Source organism: Indicator indicator, chromosome 5, assembly GCF_027791375.1.
Source record: "Indicator indicator isolate 239-I01 chromosome 5, UM_Iind_1.1, whole genome shotgun sequence".
In the NCBI taxonomy this organism is placed as follows: domain Eukaryota; kingdom Metazoa; phylum Chordata; class Aves; order Piciformes; family Indicatoridae; genus Indicator; species Indicator indicator.
In genome coordinates, this window is record NC_072014.1 from 25,168,795 (window position 1) to 25,187,715 (window position 18,921).

Here is an 18,921-nt window from a genome sequence, read left to right on the forward strand (position 1 = left end):
GGACATATGTTACACATCTAAATATTTCTGAAAGGAGGAAGTACATTGCATGGCCTGTCAATGATACTGTTTTAGTGTGGCTGCAAATAAAGACCAAACATTACCATTTTTGCTGCCAAAAGTCAATTAGTTTGGACCCTTTGTGCATCCACTGTTGCTGCATGTGTGGAGCACAGCAGGATCTGTAACACCCAAGATCACAGAAGATACTTACATTCATTCTGTTGTCAAGAAGTACATAAAATTCTTACTGACCAAATTAAACAGACTGCAGAGTTTTAAAGCAAGAACTGTGAGCACTATTAAAGAACTAAGCTTAGAAAAACAGGAGATTAGCTACTAGAGAGAAAAATTCAATTGCCACTCTAATGGACCTTTCCTATTTAGTTCAGAAGAGCTTTAAGATGAGAGTTGACAAAGCACTAGAAAAGGTAATTTTCTGTTGGCAGCAAATTAACTTGCAAATGGTGCATAGCATAACTGCAATTTTAAAATGTTGTTATCTTGCTTTCATTCCTTTATGGTACTTTCACCTTGAAAACTGTGCACTCTCTTGTAATATCTGCCAAGAACTAAAATTTTTAACATGGGGGTAGAGGAGGATACCAGATGAGGATTTTATTGTGATTACACAGTAATGCAACACAGACTGAAAGTCCTTCAGGATTTCTGTTTGACAATGCAGAAGGGGCTATAATTATAAACAGAACAACAGTTGTTTGTTAGCTTTGTTCCTTTTCAGCATAAATATAATAATTTACTCCAATGTGGCTTTTAAGAATGTGGGATTTCAGTGATACAAAATAATGATTGCAAAACATGCAATTTTTTTGTTAGAATGAATGAGAACCTCGATCTTTCTCTGCACACTGCATCTCAGGATACTCATATAGACAGTAAGAATACTACTGCTCTCTATAAAACTTGTGTTTTCAAATGTCATGAGTTGTAGCATCCCTTTAACAGATGATATGGAACAGATTATACAGAAATGTGGTAAGTAGCAAGAATTATCAAGCCTTGTATGCATATTCACACAATAGCTGGTTGAGAGGATTTCACAAATACAGCTGTGATTGAGTATCATCCCCATTAGGTTTCTGCTATCTTCTTCTATCATCCCCAACTGCTTTCTGCTTCATGGAAATGTCCTTGTTTTCATAAATGTGATCTGGGTGTTTAAAGAGCATCTTTTGTCAGGTGAGAGTGTGAATTAGAGGTGTGTGTGAACAATAGCAGGACACATTCACCGGGGCTTGGTTTGTGAGCTACTGTAAAGAAAAGGGCTGGATTCCTGCGATTTGCATCATGTATTATCTCCTGCAGCTACCAGGCACAAAGATGAGGCTTTGTACCTGTTCTGACTCATACCAGCTTTGCAGCACTGACAGTTAAGCCATAAAATAATGTGCATACCACTACAGGCACAAGAGCCAACCAGGCAGCCTTCCACCAGTGCCAGCTCCTGGGAAAGGAGGCCCAAAAGCACCACGTTCTGAAGAGCAGCAGCTAGCTGCGTGCAGACACCAGTCTGAAGGGAGGGGGATGAGCAGAGCCTACAGCCCCACACCACCAGCACAGGGGGCTGGGAAAGCACTAGCCTGCGTGAACAGCCAGAACATCTTGTAACATCAGGACACCACAGCCTTGATGAAGCTCTGTCTGTTCCCCTCCTCTGCAAGGAACAAACCCACAGCAGTCCTGGAGACAGCAGCTCTCTGACCCTGGCCCAAGCACTTGGAAAACAACAAGGAATTTGCTGTAGTCAGCTGCCAACATTCGCCTCTCTCAGCCCCAAGGGGCCTGCCTGCCTCCCTACCTCCCTTCTTTCAATTAGAGCTTCTCCTACCGCAAAGATTCACAGAATCACCGAAACAACCAAATTGGGAAAGACCTTTGAGATTATCAAGTGCCTTTGTATCCCACACCCATCTCACCTTGCAGATCCAGCTCTTCTAAGCATCGATCACAGACCTTCTGTGTTGCTGTGCTCAGAGACGATAACCTACCAAGATACAACTATCCCAAGAGAACTAGGAGGAGAAGGCTCATGGTTTAAATATGGCTGTGGCCATGGACACACCCTGACAAAGCACAAGCAGGGGCAGCTGAGTTGCCCTCAGACCCATGCTGCAACAGAAGAAAGAAACAAGGCAGTTAAGTTGCACCTGTGAATGTGTGGTGCATTAGCAAACTTGCAAAAGCTGTGTCCAGCACCTCAGCCACTACAGAACCATTTGAGTTTATAGTGACAGGCTGTCACTATTTCATGAAGACTCACTCAGCATTTACAGAGGTTTGCTTTTACAGGAAGGACAAGTTGTTTGTACTGGTAAGCCAGAGCCACCACCCCAGTTTGGGGAAAGCCTTGAGACCCCATTGTGCAGGGGCAGATGAGATGACATGGTGCATTATGGCTGTGGGAGGCCACAGGCATGTCCTGGGTGTGGCATTAACAGGTGGTGGAGCTCAGCTCCCTAACAGCCAGTGGTGATCTGCTGTCAGCTGGGCCACATGGGGGTAGTGCACATCTGACGGGAGCCAGGAATCATCCAAAAATGCTCCTGGTTCCATCCAGAGCTAAACAGTGTTGCAGAGTCCAGGTCAAGTCCTCTCCACCTGGGTTTCAACGGCTGGCCGGTCTGCAGGAAGGCAGCACTGAACAGGAGGGTAGAGGTAAGTGAATTCTACTGGCATGTGAGGTCTCGGGAATCACCTCTGTGTGAACTGTGGCATGGAGCCAAAGTGTAAAATGTGGAGGAGAGCTTAGCAAAATTGCAATCCACAGATTTAGGAGCCTTTATTTTACAGAAGGGTTGAATTCATGTGTGAGGCATTTGTTTGAGTGCCAAGGGGAGCATGTAAATGTTGAAGTCAGTGCACAGAGCAGTGATACAACATGCAGCTGACACAGGGAAAGGCTGCCTGCTCTGGAGCAAGGTGTAAACAAACAGTTGCAGTTTACAGTCAAGCTGCTTTAATAACTGGATACATGTGCTTGTGATGATAGAGCTTACCTGGGCTGTGAGACTGTATATAAACCATTTATGCTTACTGTGTTGGTGCCGATTACAAACTGTATCCTGTTCTAAACCAACACCCATTGGCTTGCAACTGTTTCATAGCACATAAATATTAGGACAGACAAACTTGAATTAGCTATTAAAAGAAATACTGGGGTGGAGGCCAGATGGGGTGATAAAACAGAATTAGGAAGGCAGTGAGAGAATGCTGTTAGTCACCAACTTGCATGCTTATTCACTGCCACCAGTCATAGATGAATTGGTGCCACATTGTCAGAGTTGTGCTGGACCTGCAGCAGTTCATTTTTTTATCATAGTAGCAATGTCTCAGACGAAGCAAGGGGAGTTTGAAATCCAACAGCTGCAAAAAGTGAAAACTGGCTCTTGCTTTAATCCATGATGACTGCAGTTGGCCTCGGTGTTTGCCATTAAGAAAAAAAAATTAAAATAATCAGCTTCAGTCAGTCATAGCTCAGCAGGTAGTGAGTGTAGGAGACACACCATGCCAGGCCCTGATGGGACTGAGGGGTGCTGTATCACAGGAGGGTTATTTCAGACAGACATCCAGGCCTAGCAGCATGTGTTTGGTTTTGACACCCTCTTCCCCCAAACAAGCAGTAGTTGCCAGCACACAACCTACTTAAGACTTTGTTAGCAGAAAGGAGGTGTGTTTCCCCAAGTACACAGAAAGGAATGTAACAGCTGAGGAAAGAAAAGCAACTGCTGAAGTAAGCAGAGGCAGTTCCAGCCTCAAATAAAGACCTGAAAAAACTATGCAAGGTTAAAGGATAGAGAAACTAAGCATCTGTGAACAGTTGGAGATGAAATTGCATTGATGTATTTCTAGGGTCTCGAGGTGCTCAGAGCGTCTGAACAGGGGTTATATGACAGCATGTTAAAGGGGATTATGCGTCGCTGCTTGGTTTCCATACCTGTGCATGAAGAGGGAAATTTCATCAGCTAAAAGCTAGGCTGTCTGCATTGCTGCCAGCTCAGCTGCCTCCTACCTGGATTCACCCCTTTAGCAACATATGCCCAGGTCCTGCTGTTCTGAGACATGCAGCTGGCAGCTTCTGTGAGCTAGGAGAAATTCTCTGTTACTAGTGATTCTGGACTCATGCCCAAGAGAAGGAATCGGGCTCATTCTGCAGATTGGGCCTTCAGAGACAATTCCCTGCTCTGCTTTCACCACAGTAACCACCTCAGAACCAGTCCCTTGAACTTCCATAGGACATCACCCACTGACCAATGGTGGGACTGAGTCCCAAAGTAAGTGGCAGAAACTGAAATCAAGTCGTCTTCATTCTAGCAGCAAACTACTTTCTAGAATTCAACACAGAGGCCAAATTTGCTTCTGAGAGGAAGGGCTGTTGCTTCCTCATGTCAATGATGCCTGCAAAACTTTTAAGTTGCGAGTGTTAGATCCCTGAGTAGTCACCTCAACATGGGCACACAACGTCTGAGTGAATACAGCCTGTGCAATCCAATAATTTATTAAACTTTCATCTTGTAAAGCCAGTTACAAATTAAAAAGACAGCAGAAGGAATTCTTTAATAGAAATGAGCAAAATTACAACAAATAGTAATGGGAGTTACATTTCCAAGTGGGTTCAAGCTGCCTGCAGCAACCCCAGAGCCAGAACACAGAGCTAGTGCAGAGTAAGAGGGATAACCAGGGCTATTTTGATACACAAAGCAATCTAGTCAGTGTATGGACCAATAGAAAGTGTTGCTTCTCAAGTTGCCTCTGCATTCCTGCTCTCTCACTTGTGATCTGGCTATGTTTGTATTATTTGTGACAAAAAAGGGGCTGTTTGTGGGATCTTTCAGTGAAGCAGTTTAAGGCAAAACTCCAGTTGAACATATGACACAGAGTAGTGGCTATCCTCTTAGGCTGTTTGTGTGACAAGTGGACACACGTGTTTGCACATGCTGCAAGCGCAGTGGGAATGAGAGAAAAGCCTGGATTATGTACAGGGTTCCCTCTTGTACTGTTAACCTCAAAACTACAGTGGTCTGCAACACAGTGTTAGTGAACGGACTTTTGCATTCTGGGATCCCAAGACTAGACAAGGGCCATGGAAAAGGACTAGCCATCAGGTTTCTTGATTGCTAATGCAACCAGTTTATGATATGGCTGATACTGAATAGTTTTAAACAACATAATCAAGTTTTTGAAGTCAAGAGACTGAAGATGGATGTCATCTTTCACTGAGAAGAAAACAAAAATAATTCTGCTTCTTCAAATTTCAAGTAGCTAATATAAACCTTCAAGAAGCAGTTGTTTTGGCAAAACAGCATTGTTTTCAAGTTTTGCTAATAACTAGGGACCTAGAGGAGACTGGAAGGGGATTTGGAGACTCAGCAATGGAAGTAGTTCCAGTTAGAATTTAAAGGATGGTTTGGCATCTGCTTACAGTGGTATAGAGGAAGTGAAATTCTTGTCTATAACAATTTTTCTAGGCACCTATTCACTCAGTAGGAAACAGTCCACTTAAAACTAAAGTTCAGGGATTTCAGTCATCCTGAAATCCCATATAAGGAGGAACTCTTATGGAGGCAGGCTGCTCAACATAAAACCCCCTGACCTCCATCTACAACCCAGAGTTTGTGAAGAGTAGCTCTTCTGGAACTGCAGCTAAATCAGTCTCACCTCCTGGGCTGTGCAGGGGAAAGGCAGGCTTCAGTTTTAGGCAACAGGTGCTATTTGGAATGTACTTGGAATGGCACCTGATGATCTGTTTCAATGGTGCTAGTCCCAGAGATTTTCTCCTATGCTGGAGTATTTATAATTTTAACTTAAAGTGCCACTTTTTACATTTATGTACCTGTGAACTTCTATTGGAAGGTAAAGAATCACCTTGGCTATTTTTATGTGTTTGTTTCATGCTCTCTCGTGTAAGGATGATAATGCTCCCTTCACACTTAGCTGGACCACCTGGCTTCCATTACACAAAGGCATTTTCTTTTAAGACCAGATCAGATCATTAGTATATCCTGAAGGGAAAAACCCACAGTGAGTTACATTTTAGAGTTTCTTGCAAAATAAATAAACCCCCAGAGATCTTTTAGCAGATTGTACTGCAATCCCATGACCACAGATGTCTGCATGTTGGAAATTCATAAGGAAGCTTAAGTCTGTCTCCCGTAGTGCAGAAATGATTCTTGTGAATTTTTCTGCCAGTATGACAGGTCATGGTGAAAGCAGCAGAGGACACACAGGAGAAGGAGGATGCTTCTGAGTTTGCTTCTTTAAGGTACATTGTTCATCAAACAAGCAAGGGAAAAACAAGTTTTGGGTCGTAAATATTTAACAAGAGTCATTACTGTTTAATGTCTTTGGGCAGCGGTGCAAATCCTATGGTACTGTAGGTGTCACTTCAGTTTTTAAGTACAGTAGTCAGTCAAGTGGAGTTCATAAAAAAACATCCTTGCTACACTTGTGCTGGCAAGTTGCAAATACCAATCAGTAAACAACTGCCTCTCTTTTGTGGCAGTGCATGCGTATCACCTAGTCCAGATGCTAGCGTGACTGTCCACACTGGTGGCGGATTTGACGCTGCAGCGTTTCTTCACGATCATGTTGATGTACGCTTTCATAATCTTGATTATCTCACCCACCTAGAGAGAGAACACAGTAACACAGGATAAGCACATGAAAAACCTAATTCCACTGAGGCACACCAGATAATTGTGCAGAAAAATATCCCTCTTGTCCAAAGTCATAGCACTACAAATTCTGCATGGAGTACACTAAATGAGCACATGACCATAGGGAAAGAAATGCTTAATAAGTTAGTGCTATGTTGTAGCGACACAAACAGGCTTGTATCTCAAAGAAAAGCAACTCTAATGCTACTAGTTTTTTGGTGGTGGTGGTTAGTTGGTGGGGTTTTTTTGTTGTTTGCTTGGTTTTTGTTTTTTGAAGTTTGTGAATTCTGTGCTTACATACTGGAAGGGAATGAAAAAGCCAAGCACACTCACAAGCACCCCAAAATCAGAAATTCCCACTGCTCTAGAAGACCATTCAACCTCCCTCACTTTCTAACAGGCATCCTTTTTTGTCTGTTTATCCCTGCATTCCAGAGCAGTGACCAGGCCACTTTAGGCTTAAACTCCCTTCATCTTTTTTTCTTGGCTGTCCAGTCCATTCAGCAAGAGCTCTTGCAAATAAACCTGTCTAGTCCTTAGAAAGCAAGCTTCACTCAGGTGCTAGTAAAACTCCACATACAAATTTTGTGCTTTCATATACCTGGGATGTTTCAAAGAACATTTCTCTCTCATCCACTGTAATTTTGAAGGTGTTAGGCTGTGGTGCTCCAAAGAAGACAATGTGCTCGTACTGGAAGGTTTCTAGTGGTTTAGGATCTCCTCGTTTGTAGACTGACACATTCTCTGTGCTGACTCCAAGCCAAAGATCATTTGGAAATCCACCTTCCTTGCACTGCAGAAAGAGAAACACGAAATTTTGCATAAATGCATTGGAGGATGAAAAGCCCTCCATTTCTAGCTCCTATAGGACATTTCAGCTCCTCACTCTAATGGAATGACTAGTAAAGAACTGTAATACCTCCCAGTTCTCATTAGATTCTGAAGTGCTTTACGAAGTCAATATTCCACTTACTATTTTGCAGATAATACAGTACACAAGTGACTTCCCATGGTAATCCAACTAAGCAGCAACAAAACTGATACCATTGGAACTGTGAATTTATACTCTAGCAGGCTGAGTGGTTGAAGTGATGCAGTCTGAACAGTTTCTGTTGTGCTGCTACAAAACAGGATTGCACTTTTTGCTGGTAAGGAGAACAGAGCTTCATTTTACTTTTGCTTTCCCCAGCCACCACCTTTATAAAGCCCACCCCGAAATGGTATTGCTATTCCAATGAAGTAGGAAGCCACTGACTCCCTCCAATTACCAGGATGCAGCAGCTTGCTTGTTCTGTGCTGTGTCTCACCTCTTTGGGTACACAGTACATCAGGCTTACCCTCAGCTTACAAAGGCAAAATGCAGCCAGTTCCTGAAATTCACTTCTGCTGCTGAGCACTGTAATACACAGAGCTGGATCTGTTCTCCAGGCTGATACCTCTCCTTGGCAGTAGTTACATGAGTTTACACATTACTCACCTCAACATCAAAGAGGGTTGACCCATAACCTGGCCACTCCTTTACAATGGACATGTATTTCACCATGGCCTGATGCTGAGAGAGTCCCTGGAGCTTGGTCCATTTCTGTGCTATGCTTGCCCGAGCAGCTGAAAGCTCTTCCTTTACCCACATCTCCATCATCTGCTCCTCTTCTATCTTCTGCTTTTTTACAGAGCCTGTCTTGAAGCTGCGTTTCAATGTCCCTTCAAGGAAGCTGGTCCGTCTCCTCTCTAAAGTATGACTGGTAGTGCCAGTGTTCTTTGTTGACTGCAGGATTTTGGACTTTAGTCTGTTAACTGGGTAGATTCCATCAAGGGTCCAACTTATTTTAGAATAATCTCCATGAAGATACTGCAGCCGTAGAGCTGCTAAGCGCTGCAGAGTGTCCTCTGGTGCAGGAAAATGACCATCTATGAGGCTTTCATGAGCCTACAAACAAACAAAAAGTCCCCCAAACTCATTAGAAAGCAGAAGCACACTTCATTCACAGCTGGGTCTGTGTCTGGATTCCTATGGCATCTGCCCATCCCAGCAAGAAAGTCAATCCATCAGAAGTCAAAGTCTGCAACTGGACAATGTTGAGGGAACATCTCTTTCTGCAAGCCTGGGCAGGACAGGTATCTAAGGGGCTCCTGTCCTGTACTGAAAGTCTTACAATGAGGACTTTTTAGGTCTGGGACAGATTGGAGAGACTGGAGTTGAGGCAATTTGGTTTGTGCTGTACCGTCTACAGCTCCTGTGTGGAGATTATATTCACCAGCAGAGAGTTAAATATTATAAACTCCAGACTCTTAATCTCAGTCTCATTGCACAGTGGCACCTCCCACCTTCTCTTTCACCTGATTCCCTTTGCCTGTTTCTGTGAAATATTTTTGGGGGAAGGTGTTTTCACATACATCTAATCTGTATAACATACACTCTCCTACTATTACTTCTCTTTCACCACTCTTTGCTAGTGAAAGTTTTGTAGACTGAAGGTCTTGGCAAGGGGGGGTTGGTATAACTGTGTTTCCACAGAGTACCAGATGTCTTGTTCCAGACTGTTTCTGCAAGTTAACAATACTTAGTCTTCACTTCAAGAAAACACTCCTGGGGAACCATTGTCTGTGTGATGTACGTGCCATCCGCTACCAGCAAATGTCAGTCTTCATGACACTGACCCCCTTTAACACCTAGCAATTAATTTTCAACAGCTATAATTTTCTGAGGCAAGATCGAAGTGTTCGTTAGAAGTAATAAAGATGAAGTAAAACCACAGAGCTGAGTACTCCAGTAAGTTTAGTTTCACATCCCTAATTGCAAGGTTTTTTCATACCAGTACCTGTGTGACCTACTCTAGGTGATCCTGCCCTGGCAGGGGGGGGCTGGACTGGACAATCTTTTGAGGTCCCTTCCAACCCCTAATGTTCTGTGATTCTGTGAACTCTGGCCTAACCAGCATCATTGTGCTATGGAGTATAGTGATGTGAAAAAAGATTACTCAGCAGATCAGTATTGTCCACTACACTGCCTTTTCCTTTTTCTGTAGCACTCTGATAGTGCCTTTCTGTTAATCAAAATAAATTGCCCAAAAGGTAGACTTTTTTCATTAATTCCTCTAACACCTCACAGATGTGTTGTTCTTGAAAGCTTCTCTGCAGATAACTAGATTTCCCACTTTTCTCTGCACCTGGGTTCTGCAAGAAGTTATTTTTAGTGAGTCTTCTAGAATTATTATCCACATTTCTGTGTATTTTAAAATTAAAGATAAATTTTAAAAGCATTTCCTTATCATTGGTCTTCCATATTTTTGAAGTCCTTGCTAATTTTTCTTTCTTTTGTTCTAATACTCCTATTTCCTAGAGAACTTTGCAGTACATCTGCTCGGTAGATTCTACGCAAAAATCCAACACAGTAAATTCTTCTCTTCCAACCAGTATTCCCACTTCCAATGCAAAGGTAAGCCAGTTTTCTGCATACTCTTGTGTGCTTCTGCCACCCTGGAAACCACATTATTCTCCCAGGACAAGCTTACCTGCTCAAACATGAAGGCAAACTCCACTCCATCTTTAGGAACATTCTCAATATCCAAGAAGCAATAAAGCTTAAAATACAGCTGCCACTGTCCTTCCTCCTCTTCTTCTTCTGAGCCAGCAAGTCTGTAACACATAAAAGAGTTAATAAGAAGGGAAGGAACCAGTAACCAGAAGTGCAATGGTACTGGGATGTCCACAGTGCAACTCACTATATGAAGGTATCCCCGAATTTCTGAAGCAAAGAGCATACAGAAGTATCTGATTTACCAGGACAATGTCAGTGCAACAGACTTTTCTGGTAACTTCCATTTTTGCCTCTGAGACCCACAGGATTTTAACTCAGAAGGACCCAAAGTTCTGACCATATATACTTTATCAAAAAATTAGATTGATGGTTTTAGATAAATACAAAAGTTGGGAGGCAGGACACAAATTATTCTCCGTTTTCAAGATACTGTTTCTGTGTGATCTTGTGACTGTGAAAAGCCTTGCCACCCCTTCAAATAATTTTTTTCATCTTTAGAACAGATGTAAAATAGACAATGGCCTTGCCAGCTTCTTTTACAATTTATTCCTTTCTTTTTATGTCAGGCCACAAAACCACAGTCCATAGTAAGAAACTAGAGTTGCATTTCTATGCCCAAATTGTTGCTCTCACTTCTGTTCTAGCTGTTACGATGTAAATTGACAATATAATTAACAGACTTAAGCAAACCTTCCCTGAGCCCTACTGGACCTTGATGAGCCTGATAAAGAATGCTGCTTCATCATCAAAAGAAAAGTGAACATAGTTCTCCATATGGTGAGGAAGAACAGTTGAACCTTACTAAAGGGGAGTTCACACCAGAGTGAATGTTTGAATCACTGCAGCTGCTTTGGATGTAGCTACCTGACTGTACCATCACCTAACCCAGTGATACATCCAGCTAGGAGTTTAAGGTTCTATGAAATGTTCTTCTACCTCTCAAACTTGGCCAAGATATCAGCCACAATGACCCGACTCTCAACAGCACGGTCCACCTGTTGATTATGTTCGAAGAGAGCAAACATGTTACGGCTGTCCTCCATTGCTAAACCTCGGATCAGCTTCTCAACCACCTGCAAAATCAGAGAGACAGATCAGAGAGCAGGGACTGCACACACTTTCACAATGAAATATCAGTGCTTCTTCAGGACACTCATCATTTCATAGATCTCCACCATATTTCTCCCTTAATTATTTTGTTCTCAGATTAAAGAATTCTAACCTTAAAGAGCATTCCTTGCAAGGAAGTCATTACTTATATTTGACTGTCCTTGCTGCTCTTCTCTGAATCTTTTCAATCTCCAACACCCTTTTGAAGATGAGAGAATTACAACTCTGCACAAGATACAGGCAGATAATGGATTTAGATGTCATGGTGATATTCTCAATGCTTCCAGTAACAATTCTACTCTTCAGTACTATTTTTACCTCTCTTTAGTACTAATGTTTTCACAGACACGGAATCTTGCTTCTGACCTGCTAACTGTCAAGATACCAGTAGGATATCGCTTCCAGAAGAATTACATTTACATTATGAACTGGAATTTCAACTTCACCAGAAACCTGTACTTAGCAAGTGCTCAGTATTACCTTTCCAGTCAGCAGAACACCAGAAGCACTGAGATTTTGCAACACAACTGTTAGTGATATTCTGCAACCTTGGGCATAGGCCTTGCACAATTGTGAACCTACAGAATAAGCTGAGTTTTCCCTACAGACTTTGCAGATACAGCAAAAAGACTGTAGTAAGAAAAATAAATAATAAGAAATTGGAGCTGAATGGGAAAAAGAGGTCCCTTCAACAGACCCAGTATCCAGAGATGTGCTAACATCTGGTTAATGCTGCATTACCTCCCCAGCGCTTGTGTGGGAATTGATGGTGATTTTACAGGAGCCACCCCCATGGCAGTACACTGTTGTGGTCATTTCTTCACGGGTGAGAAGAGCATGGATTTCCTCCTGGGAGGGCACAAACTCCCTTGTCTTTGTCCTTTTCAGGGAATCACTTATGAATTGTGCATACTTGTCTATTTCTGAGCCTGGAAAGAGGTCTCTTACCCTAATGGTAAAGATAAAACAAAACCAACCATTACATGGTAAACCAGAAAGAGTGCACGTTACCATGCAACTTGCACTACAGTATGGAAAGAGTTCATGAGAGAGAATGATGTAAAGTACAACCACAGGAAGAATGAGCCTGCTTATTTCCTAAACCTGCTCTTATGAGTCACTCCAGAGCCACTTCAGTGGCACTTAGCAGCAATGATATACAAGCAGCTCAAAGCTTCAGTACCAGCTGAAGGTAGTAGCATTGACTGGATTGACTACCTCAATTCACCAAATTGAGATTAGAAATTGTGAACTCAAATGTGAATTTCTTTTCATTTAGTCTTAATTGTTGTGGTTGGGGTTTTTTAATTATTTTTTTATTTGCTGGCTGTGCTTGAGCCACTTTTATAGTATTTTTCAGAACTGAGAAGATATAAAGTAGAGGCTTGTACATTGTTCTGTTCTCTTCCCTACAAGGACAGCAGTTCTAAGTATAACAGTATCTGCAGCTCCAGCAATAAAAACATGGAAGAGCAACATGAAGTATATACCTCAGCACCTCTTAGAACCAGGCCCTGGATATAGCTATTCTGTGTATTTTTGCCACAAATTTCACCTCATTCTTTCTTAGCTTGGAAAGAATCAAATTGATCTTCCTGATCTTCTTCATCATTAGTGAACAGAGTGAGGCTACCTGGCTACAAGCGCAACCCCAACTGCTTTGGAAAGCTGCATTAGATGCTGAAGATTAACTGGCAAGGAATGCAAATTATTTGGTTCAGGCAAGCTGGAGGTTAAAATAAACAAGAAATACACATTATAAGCCATATGTACATAGTTAAGCAAACAAATACTGAAACGTCGATCAGATTTTCAGTATTTCTACTACCCCAGAGTGCGCATTTTGCCTGTGGCAGCTGGAAGGTAGCACAGATTTCAGTGTATATGAAAAAGTGCAGTTTTTGCCTCTCCTGCAGGCTCAGAATGTTTATATGGATATTAGCAAGTAGTAGGTCATCAGCTGTAAATCCATTTTAACACAGTCCCAGGGAATTCTGTTTGGGTAGCTTTACTTACCACATCCTTTCAACACAACAGATAGGTTGCAAGGAGGAAGTTTGAATACAACAGAACAACCCGTAGCAAGAATTGTGGACAAAGGTAGGAGACTGTGACACCCACAGGAAGATGTTTGCACAGGAGGAGGGCAAGACAGGTAACTATGACAGCCAGTGGAAGAAAAGCAGAGGGAAAAGGAAGAGGCTGCAAGTGAGGAGGACACAGTACCTTCTCAGGTGGAACCTGAGGTAGCGCAGGATGCCTCTGCTGGGCAGGAACGTGCAGCTCATGCAGGACATCAGCTGCCAGTGGTGCAGGTTCCCAGTGCTGTTAGGATGTGGCATGTGATTAGTTTGTTTGATGAGCTGACAGTACACTTCATCACGGAGGGGCTTCAAATCATGGCAGGTCTGCAGAATGCCTTGGATAATGGGTATGGGGTCAGACACTGTCTCGATTTCCTGAAGGGAGTTAAAGATCTTCACTGCTTCATCCTGTAAGCTGCTATAACCCTTCTCTTGTTGCACTGGGGAACAATCACAAAGGTGACAGAGAGGTGAGCATCTCCTCATTTGCTACTGGCCCAGCCACACTACAAGCAACTATAATAGTCTGACAAAGAAGAGTAAGCTCATCTCCTGAACTTAAATTTATACTCTAAAATCATTAATGCTTCCCCTTGAAGTGCCATTTTAGTTAGTATTTGCAAGCAGCTAGGCTTCATTGTCTGCAGATGAAGCGTCAAGAGACAGCTTTAGGCACCTTTAGATACAGGTGAAGTGGTGGCAGAAAGTCATCTATGTGTAAACTATGTCCTCCCTAGGCACATCTATAAAGAAAGAGGGTCACTCATGCAGCTAAGAATTTAGGTGTCTCAGTGCAGACAACGCTGCCTGACTTCCAAAATTGTATGTTGTGCCTAAATTAGCCATGACTTGTGGATTTGGCAAACTGTTGTACCATGGATGCACCAAAACTGAGTAAGTTTTTAAGCACCTAAATGTCTGCTTTGAATTGCTCCAAAGTGCATGAAACTACCATGCTGCTGGAGGCTTGCATTCTCCTTTGCACATCTGTGGGGCTGTAGGTCCCTGTGAATCTCCTATATAGCCACTGCTTCCCCAGTGGCCATGCATTAATTGTACAATACAAATATATAGCCCTGTAGCAGCAAGTTCCATGGTGTAAGTACTTGCTCTGTAATTTCTCTGTAGTTCAGAATTTGATTGTCCCGTGCTTTCAGTCTGACACTTAATTTGATCCTTGTATCATGAGAGACAGTGAGCTCCTCTTTCCCTTTCTTCATGACAGTCTAACTCTAAAAACTATTTTGTGAGGCTGAAGAGTCTTGCTGTATTGAACCTTCTAATTGTAGGTAAGTCTTTCTATGCCTTTGAACATATTTGGGTGCATTTTTACTTCTCCTGTATCTTCATTAAGATGTGAAGGCCAAACAGCATCTCGCATTCAAGATGCAGGCGCATGACATATCAACACAGCTGCACAAAAACCTTTTTCCTTTTCTAAGCTTTCAAAACCTTGCATTGGCTGTTTTGTTTCTGTGCTCAGCACAAGAGCTGACATTTTCATAAGGCTACATAAACCTGCGTTGCCTTTTCTAAGCAGGACTAGATCACTATCCATTGTTTTGCATATCCAGACTGCCATTAATTTCCAAAAAGATTTTGTGTCCCAATCACTTTGCATTAGAGATTCTTCTCTGTGTCTTCAGCAGCAACTTTCAGTTTTAGCACACCAAACAGCCTGGAATCATCAGCAAAACATTTTGGTTTTCTGGTGGTCTATCAAAACAGTCTGGCTCTTTCACGTTCCTGAAGCATTTGAAGAAACAATTCACTTAGTCTGGTTTTACAGCAGCTTCTCTATGAAGACTATTCCACTGCCAGTTGCATGTTGTAATCCTGTTGTAGGATTTCCACTGCAGTCATTCACAGCACAGTTCCAGCTCAAGGATGACAGGCTGCACATGCCCTGGATGGATGATAAAACTACCTGCCATCACTTACTTTAAGTTCCTAAGACACAAGGCAGTGGGCAGAATACATTCTGGGCAGAGAAAGGAACTGTTTCCTCTCTGAATCCTGCAAGCTACCCAAATGGTCTTCAACTGCACAGAGAGAGCTTACAGACCACTTTTATGGTGCTCAGGCTCCACACTGTTCCTCAAAACATGAGTAGATTTTGTCACGTGGATAAAATACTTACAATTGACACTAACGTCTCCGTATGGCAGTGGGAGCAATGGGGAATGCAAGGGGTGCTGGGTATATCGCAAGATTGGGTTCCTCCTATACGTTTGTTCCACCACTTCCAAGTTTGTGCTGTTTTCCTGAAAAAAAAAAAAATATCCTCAAATGGGGATAGTCCTTTGCAGGATGTCCTTGTACATTTAGGTTCAAGCTCAACTATCTTTATCCAAGTTTCCGTAGGTCCACAGAGGAATTAGGTGACCGAAGTGTAATTCACATATCAAAGTTACTCTGTACATTAAACATAAAAGTAGCCATGCTGGGTTCTACCAAAGGTCACCAGCACAGGATTTTTGACTCCAAATGTGGCTTGTGGCTGATAGCCAATGCAGGCACCTGGGTAAGGCCAGTGGTGATCCTGCTGCTCCCAACTCCCTTGAGAATTAGGATGATGCTACCTACCCTGATGTCACGAATGAGTTGCTGCGTGGGTGTTTCTATGGGAACTTTGCTGTCAATGACACCTTGAATGGCAGAGGCCCAGCGCATGGCTTCATTCAACAGCTTTGTGTACAGCCTGTAGGAGTGCTTTCGCCCATGGACAATGATGTTCCAGTAGCCTGTGGAGAAACAAGATGGAAGGTGAAACTCACTTCCATGTTACCTAGAAGACTGGATGTTAGCAAATGTGATGCCCACCTACAAGAGTGGCTGGAAGGAAGAACTGAGGAACTACAGGCTTTGTCAGCCTGACCTTGGTGACAGGGAAGGCAAACAGAGCAGATCATCTTGGCACATCCAGGATACCTAAGAAGTCAGACGCAGTCAGCATGGGTTTATGGACGCAGGTCCTGCTTGACTAACCTAATCTCCTTCTATGATGAAGTGACCCACTTAGTGGATGAGGGAAAGGCTGTGGATGCTGTCCACCTAGACATTAGTAAAGCTTTTGACACTATTTCCCACTGCATTTTCCTGGAGAAACTGGCTGTTCATGGCTTGTACAGGCATAGTCTTTTCTGAATAAAAAAAATGTCTGGATGACTGGGCCCAAAGAGTTGTGGCAAATGAAATTCAATCCAGTCAGCAGCCAGTCACTAGTGGTGTTCCCAGTCAGACTGCCAGTAGGTTCTCATAACTTTTAAAAATAATGTGTTTGAAATAAATTCAGAGAACATGTTAGGGCAGTGATAATTCACTCTGCGAAAGGCAGATCTGTTGAGATCAAAGACATGGACAATTTCTTGTGAGTGAAAAGAATAAATTTCTTCCCACCTCACTTTACTAAATGCTTCCAGCCCTTTTAAAAAATATCCCCAGTAACTCCACTACTCAAATGCCCAGTATTTCAAGTCTTATCCTAAGAACCACTTTCTTTGTCACATTGCACAGAAGGCCCTTGTCATCTTTTTGTTTCTAACAAGTTGAGCAAAGCTACAGAAAAGGTTTACAGTTCATACTGCTGCTGTCACTTCAGAGAGTAACACTGACACCAGAGACCAACGTTGGTCGTGCCACAAAGGTACAGTTATCTATAGAGACGTGCTGATAATTACAGTGTCAACTATAAAAACCCACACCCCTTCCCTGTCTGGGACAAACTTAGATGAACAGTGACATTACCCAGTGAAAAAGCACCAGCACTGTGTATCTCCATCAGTTGTGAGGGACTGAATGTCACCTGCACACTACTCTGCAAGTCTCTTACTGACTCTGTGGGGAAGATGTCTGCAGTCAGATGCAGAGCCTCCGATAACATCAAGACTACCTTCTCAACATGTCTCATCACTGCAACCCTACACCATCCCCTCTTCAGGCAGCTCCACACAAGTAAACTCATTGCTGCTTTCTTCCTCTTACCTGTGTCTTTGAAGACCCTCTCATCAGGCTGCACTACGGAGCAAAGGCTGTTGAGCACGAGTGTGCCAAGCTTGGCAGCTGTGCGCTCGGATGACTTGTAGTAATCGAGGGCAGTGTTTGTCAGAACAAACCAGCGCTTCTTCATCTTCAGAGATGACATCTTGTTGCTGCTCTGAACCTCTTTGTGAAGCCAGCCTAGCACGGGAACACAAACCCGTCAACATTTCACCACCACAGCAATCTTGTCTCTTGCCTGGTGGCTCTCTAATTCAGTCCAGAATTCCCACCTCTGTGAAAAGATCACACTGGGACCTATCAGCTCTGCTTTAGTGGCTATAGCAGTAACCTGCAGAGTTACAGTAAGAAATTAGCCCAAAAATTTCCACAGAGCTGTTACACTAATTATCTGCAGTTTAGATTGCCATGACCAGGAGGGCATCCTGTTCAGGACTTCGTAAGCCACAAACATCTGAATAAATAATTTACCATTCACTCCTCCAAAGAAACTCCAAACACCCATCCAAACCTCAATGGAAGAGGCTTCGTGAAACATTTCTTCTAGTAGAAAGATCTATAAGCATTACATGCAACTCTTCCTTCTACGGTCAGGAAAAATCACTTCTCTCTCAGATTTCTCACAAAAGAAAAATAAAAGAAAATTTGATACTATAAAAGGAAAAAGGACAGTCTGCATTGCTACAGCTGTTAAAAAGACCATTTGCAATTCAGAGCTGTAAAAATCAATGTCCATCCACAAGGCAAAAAATTCAAAAAATATGGGATTGAGCCCAGAGGTTCCAAAGACAGGAAAAGCCAGACCTTCCCAAACACATGTTCTCATTGCTATGCCACTGTCACTCAGACATCTTACTATGAAGTGCAGAGCATACACTGCCTTTGCAAAGCAGTATTCTTTTTTTTCTTTAACTAATGAACAATATGAGATAAAAGGAACTGTTGTCTTTCAATTAAGCATTCTGATTTTAAGGTGTTGTCTGAGCATCTGCTTTACATCATTCCGTTTCCTTGAAACGTTTAAGACTAGGATGGAAGGCTTACATCACTTCTTGGTCATGATTTTCTTCCTGTTCTCCTGCCTGTTCATTACCACTCTCAGACCTTTATTCCCTTACAGATACCTACTGGAAGATGTAAGACAATTTTCTCACGCGCTTGCTTTCCACAAATGGGATCAGGAGTGTCTTACACTATGGGAAATATAGCTGACTGACACTGTATGTAAGAATACATTTAACATCATGTGAGGAGCTAAAAGTCCTAAGGAAATTTAAAATTATTTGAGACAAATGAGGGAATATTTTGTCATATGTGTGTGATCACTGCTCATGCATCAGCTCCTCTGTCTCCAGCCAAGCTTTAACTAGAGACATTATTTAAATCACTTGCTCAGCCTCAGAAAATTCTTCTTGCCTCACTTTGGCTACCATAATCACATTAGTTTGTTAGACTGAGGACAGCAGCAATCCCACAAAAATCTCTTTTCCTCTCTCTATGACAGGTGTCAGAAGGA

General features: G+C 42.6%; 1 protein-coding gene across 1 annotated transcript in view; it reads right to left on the minus strand.

Moving 5' to 3' along the window:
• Positions 1-6,530: 6,530 nt before the first annotated feature.
• The window catches only part of LOC128966910 (unconventional myosin-X-like), a 77,727-nt gene continuing 65,336 nt past the window's right edge, over positions 6,531-18,921 (minus strand). Inside the window, exons 32-41 of the mRNA XM_054380865.1 lie at positions 17,391-17,585; positions 15,993-16,150; positions 15,547-15,670; positions 13,549-13,846; positions 12,064-12,271; positions 11,149-11,285; positions 10,187-10,310; positions 8,152-8,601; positions 7,276-7,467; positions 6,531-6,644 (exon numbers count right to left, since the gene is read on the minus strand). Coding sequence (XP_054236840.1) covers positions 6,531-6,644; positions 7,276-7,467; positions 8,152-8,601; positions 10,187-10,310; positions 11,149-11,285; positions 12,064-12,271; positions 13,549-13,846; positions 15,547-15,670; positions 15,993-16,150; positions 17,391-17,585 — 2,000 coding nt within the window. The remainder of the gene's footprint in view (positions 6,645-7,275; positions 7,468-8,151; positions 8,602-10,186; positions 10,311-11,148; positions 11,286-12,063; positions 12,272-13,548; positions 13,847-15,546; positions 15,671-15,992; positions 16,151-17,390; positions 17,586-18,921) is intronic.